Here is a 7271-nt window from a genome sequence, read left to right as displayed (position 1 = left end):
ATCGACATATGGTGTTAGTGGTCTTAGCAAGTAGTGCCTTGAGATAGCTGACCAGCCTGACCCTAGGGTCTCTCAAACCATCCCATATTTATACTTATGCATAGAAGGCTTCCATTCACTAATAGTGACAGATTATAAACCATACTTACTAAGAAATGACATGTACAAACCGTACAAAAACATGAAGAGAAAAGTATAAACAATACAATGGAACACCAGAATTGAAGAGAAAATAAGGAAGAAAGATTCTAATGATATTAATAGCTACAATCATCGGCCACCATCTAATGATAATAGCGCTTCATTAGTCATACTATTGTACTCGACAATATTGCGACTATTCAAGTCTAATGGTTCAACAAGTAGACATTCCACCTCATTAGATTTTTGTGCAACCCATGGGTGGCTTTGATTCCTCCTCAACCCTTGTAGCTCCATTGCCACTTCCTTCATTGTAGGCCTTTCTTCCCTTTTTAGTCTTAAACATCTTTCTGCCAGCTTCAAGACGACCTGAAGTTTCTCTTTGCCCCCTGTAGTCATAATCTGATCATCTAGAATATCCCAAACCCTATCTTCTTTGACTGAGGTGACAAAATGCATGGCTAGATTTGTCTCTCCATCAAGCCCACCATAGTAGACTGCCTTCTTCCCAGTTAATAGCTCTGCAAGTACTACGCCAAAACTATAAACATCGCTTTTTTCTGTGAGTTGACTTGATCGAAGGTATTCTGGATCTAAGTACCCCAATGTTCCTTGCACTAGTGTACTAATTTGAGTATAGTCTAAAGGAACCAACTTTGATGCACCAAAGTCTGACACCTTTGCAGTATAATTATCGTCCAAGAGTATGTTTGCAGATTTAATATCTCTGTGAATGATAGGTGGCGAAGCTGCAGAATGCAAATAAGTGAGTGCCTCTGCTATTTCTGCAGCTATCCTTATACGATTATCCCATGAAATTGGAGAATTGCATCCCTCACTATGGATATGATGGAATAAGGTTTTGTTGGTGACAAATTCATAGACTAATGTAGGAACTTCAGTCTCTAAGCAACAACCCAATAGCTTTACAATATTTCTATGGTTGATTTGGGAGAGAATAACCACCTCGTTTATGAATTGCTCCACCTGACTTTCATCAACCTTCCTTGATTTCTTAATGGCAACAGTTCTATGATTAGGCAGAATTCCTTTATATACTGTCCCATTGCCTCCTCGACCAAGGATCTGGCTTTGAGCATAATTGTTAGTTGCTTGCTTTAGTTCTTTTGCAGTAAATATTTTTACAGCTTCAATACATCCTTCACGGGAAGATAATTGTTGCTTCAACAAGAAACCTCCATTTTGCTGGAAGAATTTCTGCTTGAGTTTGTTGTCCTTTCTTTTTCGAAGTGCCCAGAGCACCAATAAGATACCAATAAGTAGAAACAAACAGCCCAAAATAGTACCTATAATGAGACATTAAATATAATAAAGACACTAGAAGTTGGATGAAAAGTGGAGTGCACATGGAGCCTAGAATGTGTTACAATTGAGCAATAGAAACTATTATATATGGATTTCATAGAACCTCAGTTATGCATGATTCCATGAGTATTATTACATAAATACAATTTTGGTATTCAAGAGTATTAACCCCAGATCTTCTCAAGTGCGTCGGCCCTTCCAACGTGCATCAGACAGTTGGTGGCTCCGGGACACACACCCTAATTGTCTCCTAGCCATCCAATGTGCACTGGAGGGGTTGATGCTTTTGAGAGGATCTCGTTCCAAGTATTAGATACACTGCTACTGTGTTACAAAATGAATTTCTGATAAAGTAGAAGTAGGGATGCAACAAGGCTAGATTGGGCCAGCCAGACTCTAGGTCCCCAAAACTCAACCCAAGCCCAATTCCCTAAGCCCAAACCTGCCAGGTTCATGCCAAACCAACCCGGCCCTAACTGACCTTGATTGGGCCAGGTTGAGCTGGCTTGGCCCCAAATTGGACCTAATTTTTGCTAGGGTTAGGCTAACCAATATTGAGCTTGTGTTTAGCCATTTGTATCATATGCATTAAGAAAAGAAGAAACACCAATAGATCATTTAAGAAAAGAAAAAGCACCAATAGATCAAATGATCGGTACACAATTATAATTATGAAGTGCAACACCATAATAGATGTTCAGGACATCTGAACATAATAATCAATAACTAGATTTCATTATTCTGAATAAAAGAATAGGATGACAACCCAAAATTATCTCTACCAAAAAAAATGGAAAACCCAAAATTATATTCTATAAATCAAGGTTAAGATTAAGGCCAAACTGGGTTAGCCTTATGCAAGCATAAGAACCACACTCCTCGCATAAAATACTTCCCCTTAAATTTGATTCAATGGTAATACAATGGATTAGTCTTTGGTCAACTCAGTCCTATTAAAAAAAAATTCAATTACTCAAAAAAAAAAAATTCAAATATTATATTCTATAAATCAAGGTTAAGATCAAGGCCGATCTGGACTAGCTTGACGCACACGTAAGAATCACACCCCCCGCATAAATCACTTCCCCTTAAATTTAATTCAAGGATTAGTCTTCGGTCAACTCACTCCAATTAAAAAAAAAATTCAATTACTGAAACAAACTGACCGAAGCTATCCTCATTTCCCCCCTTAATCCTTAGATGTAAGATAACAGTATATGACATGAGTATTTTCATTTTAATTTCTAAGAAAAAAAAAAATATTTTTTCAAATTAATAATTTACCTACGGCGACTTGAATCACTCGGTATGATGCCTTGATAATACATCCACTTCCATCTTTTTTCCCGTCTCCATAATGACCCGTTGGGCAAGAGCATTTGTACGTCCCAGGCAGATTGGTACAGACCGAAGTAGAAATGCAGGGACTATCTGCACATTCATTTATATCTGCAACAAATACAGATTCTATGAGAGAGAGAGAGAGAGAGAGAGAGAGAGAGAGAGTTCAGGGTTACCTTGGCATCCGCGTGAAAGGTAAGGGTTCCCTTGGTAACCTTGGGAACAGTTGCAGCTGTATCCAACACTGTTCTTGGAGACCCCACAGACGCTGTTACTGTCGCATGTGTGAGTAGCTTCATTACAAGACTTTGTATCTACTACCCAGTTAAGGACGACTGGGACTTGCAAATTACCTGTTTCATGATTCTTGATGGTGAAATTATAGAGATCAGAGACAGAGAAGTTATACCAGTTCTTATCAACTATGAAAGCATAACTGCAGGGATTGAAATCATCGGTGCGGTTGATATTCCCGACGCTGCCGATTCTGCTGATAGCTATAGAGTACTCACTCATTCCCTTTGGAATTGAGGTCTGGCAACAGCCGTTTTCAGCACATGATCCATTGATCATATCAGATGGGTTGGTGCAAGAAGTGCTGCAACTACCACCGGTGAAATGCCACTGGCCATTGGAACCGTGAATGGAAGCCATGGCGTCGCAACCCACAACCGTGAATTTGTTCTCTGTTTCAGAAAACATTAAAGAGTCGGTAGGCATTTTCACAAAGGGGTAGAAGCCTAACTTGTTGTGGCAACTATAAGTTACATTAGCCAAAACACGCATCTCGCCTTGCCATGAAATATTTAGAACCTCAAAGTCCCAACTTGTGAACAGTCTTGGTGGTTTGTAGCTGATGTCGCAAGTTACCCGAAAACTTTCATCTTTGTAACACTCTTTAGCTCCGAAGCCAAAAGGGTAGGGAACTGCGATATTACCACATTTATCCGAACAGCCGGGCTTTGCAATTGGAAACGTTGATGATGTTACCGCCGCCGCTGGCCATAACAACAGGAAGAACAAGGGGAACACAAGCAACACAAGATCAAGAGGAACCATTGTAGCTTAATTCTCGTTTGCTAGCTTCCCATGCTTATTTATGAGTTGGGTTCAACGGAAGAGAAGAGTAGCATCTTCGTGGAAGAAACTGAAATACTTGACTTGTGAATCAACAGTTGGGTTAGGGCTGCTTGACTTGATCCCTAGTCTTCGCCATTTGGTTGGAAAAAAAAAAATCTTCTTCATATTTGTTCTCTCTATCATGACCATCCACGTGTCAGCAATAGGTGTCGGGCACTGAAGGTATCATACTGTACTGAACTAGGTGGGGTCCATTTGCTTCAGTCTATTTTTATCTTGAGACTCTTGACTAGTTTCTCTCCACACATGTTATAGAAGATATTTTTTGTCTTGAAGGAGTTTTCATCCCCAGGGCTACGTTTGTAGCCAAGTGAAGGAAAGAAAAGAAAAAAGAATTTAGAAAAAAAAAATAGAGAAAAAAAGAGAAGAAATTGTGATAAAATAAAAAGAGTGTATATTTGTTTACCAAGAGAAGAAAAGATAAGAAATTTTTTTTTTTTTTTTTGAATTTTAAGAGAGAGATAGACATATAGGAAATCATTGTGTAATCAATCATTTTTTGTCTTATTATGTTTTCATATTTTCTTATATTTTCTTGTGTTTTTGGCAAAAAAAATTTTGGGAGAGTAAAAGAAAAATTCACAATTCTCAAGAAGAATTTTGAATTTGAAAAGAGGAATCATCTCTCGAGTGAAGACATATCAAGTGCAAAGAAAAATTCTTAACCCAAAGAAAAAAAGTACACTTTGTACTTTTTTCCTTTCTTTTCTTGGCTACCAAACACAGCCTAGATGTTATAGTCCTTAAATGGGTTAGAAAATCTTCCTCATTCAAGTAATTAAGGAAAAAAAAACTATCTAAATTCTTAGCCAAATAAAAGGAAAATTTTATCTAAATTGTGGTATTAATAATTTGATATATCAAGAAGAGTAAAATATCATGGTGTTTCAGTCAACAATGGTTTTCTTGTAAAAGGTATTTGGATTGAATCTCCTGGAGAATAATTCATTTTTATCGTGAAGTCAACACGGGAGCAGATGTTAAACATGCTGCTGCAACGAGAGTTTCAATGATTTGGTCTATGGCTCCTTTTTTTTTTTTTTTTTGCAGAAATATTGCTTGAGATTCTCAGGATCATCCGAGATATAGATTCAATTGAGTGTTTAATTTGTTCTTTCTTAAGTTGATTTAGTTTGTTTATCTGCTGATGAGCATGCCAAAAGTAGACTACAATCTAAATTTATTTTTTTCCTTTGGTCTTTTGATGTATTGCATTCATTCTTTTTAATAATATTCTTTACATAATTTTAGTAGAAAAATAAGATAAGGCTATGTTTGGTAGCCAAGAGAAGAAAAGAAAAGAAAAAATAATCTAGAAAAGAAAAGAAAAGAAAAGAGACGAAAAGAAAAGAAATGGTAAGAAAATAAAAAGAGTATGTATGTTTGGTTATCAAGAGAAGAAAAGAAAAAATTTAAAAAATTTTGAATTTTAGGAGAGAGATAGACATATAGGAAATCATTGTGTAATTAATCATTTTTTGTCTTATTATATTTTCATATTTTCTTATATTTTCTTGTGTTTTTGGCAAAAAAATTTTTGGGAGAGTAAAAGAAAAATTCACAATTCTCAAGAAGAATTTTGAATTTGAAAAGAAGAATCATCTCTTGAGTGAAGACATATCAAGTAAAAAGAAAAATTCTTAACCCAAAGAAAAAAAGTACACTTTGTACTTTTTTCTTTTCTTTTCTTGGCTACCAAACACAGCCTAGATGTTATAGTCCTTAAATGGGTTAGAAAATCTTCCTCATTCAAGTAATTAAGGAAAAAAAAATTATCTAAATTCTTAGCCAAATAAAAGGAAAATTTTATCTAAATTGTGATATTAATAATTTGATATATCAAGAAGAGTAAAATATCATGGTGTTTCAGTCAACAATGGTTTTCTTGTAAAAAATATTTGGATTGAATCTCTTGGAGAATAATTCATATTTATTGCGAAGTCAACACGTGAGTAGATGCTAAACATGCTGCTACAATAAGAGTTTCAATGATTTGGTCTATGGTTCCTTTTTTTTTTTTTTTTTTCAGAAACATTGTTTGAGATTCTCAGGATCATTCGAGATAAAGATTCAGTTGAGTGTTTAATTTGTTCTTTCTTAAGTTGATTTTGTTTGTTTGTCTGCTGATGAGCATGCCAAAATAGACTACAATCTAAATTTATTTTTTCCTTTGGTCTTTTAGTGTATTGCATTCATTCTTTTTAATAATATTCTTTATAGAATTTTAGCAAAAAAATAAGGTAAGGGTCTGAGATTAAGGAGGGGAGGGGAGGGGAGGGGAGGGGAGGGGAAATCATCTTCAAATTCTTCACTTCTCTGCATGGTTTCAAGTATCGATCATATCAACCGTATCTTATGAGTATTGATTGAGACCGATTCCCAATCTCTAACTGATTCGAATCGATTATCTATATCATTTCAGGGGTAAAACAATAAAAAAAAAAGTAAAAAACAAAAGTGATTGATACGCACCAATCCTCTCTGATATAGATTAGTATCTGCCTCTACCGATAACTAATTAAATCCATGCTTCTCTGTATTAGTGAAACTTGTACTACCTATTAGACTTTCTTTTTCGTCTATTGGCGTACCGCGTATAGCTAGTTCTTCTGAAATGACATGGGAATCTTGGGAATTAATTCGTAATTCACCTAAAAATGAGGGGACATTTTCAATGTGAAAAAACCTTGAAATATCGTGACACATCTGTGCTGGCGAACTTTACGTTGACGATAATGCTCATTGATGAGCGTGTCGATCTGATCAATCTCATCTCTTGTGAGGTTTCAATTCCGAAACATCCTCAAATGTCCTAATCAAAATTAAAAAAATGAAGAAAAATCCTCAATTGGAGGCTTCTAGCTCAAGTCCTTATTAATTTCAATTCTAACCGACGTATACTTGACGAAAAGACTTGAGGAGAAGACCGCCGAAAAAGTTGTAGTAGCTAAAATTTCCAAGGTGATAATATGAACCCATGTTCATTTTGTAGCCATCAGATCCGTCAATGGTAATATTTTCTTCCTCTTTAAAATATGGAAAAACGTTTTTTTGGGTGGATATGGTTTCTATGTGTGCGTGAATGTCTATGAATATGCATAAAGAAAACATTCACATAAGAGTCATATTCCTTTTTACGAGAGTGGGTCGATCATTTCAACAACCAAGTGTCTGGATGACGCCAGCAAGAACAACTTATTTTATTCTATTTTTCTTTTTTGGGTTGGTTTGGTTAGGAGAAAAAGAGAGAGATGCTTTCTATCAGCCCAAAACAGATATTGCCTCCCCATGCTCCCACGGTCCGCTTACCGAGGAATAGAAAG

At 35.9% G+C, this 7271-nt stretch overlaps 1 protein-coding gene across 3 annotated transcripts; it reads right to left on the bottom strand.

The window, feature by feature from the left end:
* Positions 1 to 233: 233 nt before the first annotated feature.
* On the bottom strand, positions 234 to 3976 carry LOC122061279 (wall-associated receptor kinase 2-like). Of its 3 annotated transcripts, none has more exons than XM_042624501.1 (4): positions 3218 to 3976; positions 2985 to 3076; positions 2752 to 2916; positions 234 to 1448 (listed from the first exon to the last, which is right to left on the bottom strand). In XM_042624501.1, exons 1-4 carry the CDS (start codon positions 3865 to 3867, stop codon positions 271 to 273), a joined length of 2085 nt encoding a protein of 694 aa, XP_042480435.1. In that variant the 5' UTR covers positions 3868 to 3976; the 3' UTR covers positions 234 to 270. The 3 variants fall into 3 exon arrangements, with proteins under 3 accessions (XP_042480435.1, XP_042480436.1, XP_042480433.1); XM_042624502.1 differs by having other exon boundaries at positions 2985 to 3494; positions 3577 to 3714; XM_042624499.1 differs by having other exon boundaries at positions 2985 to 3976.
* Positions 3977 to 7271: the final 3295 nt, after the last annotated feature.

Source organism: Macadamia integrifolia, chromosome 14 (genome assembly GCF_013358625.1).
Source record: "Macadamia integrifolia cultivar HAES 741 chromosome 14, SCU_Mint_v3, whole genome shotgun sequence".
NCBI classification, from domain to species: domain Eukaryota; kingdom Viridiplantae; phylum Streptophyta; class Magnoliopsida; order Proteales; family Proteaceae; genus Macadamia; species Macadamia integrifolia.
The sequence above is the reverse complement of the archived record's forward strand: the minus strand, read 5'-3'. Positions and strand labels throughout refer to the sequence as shown.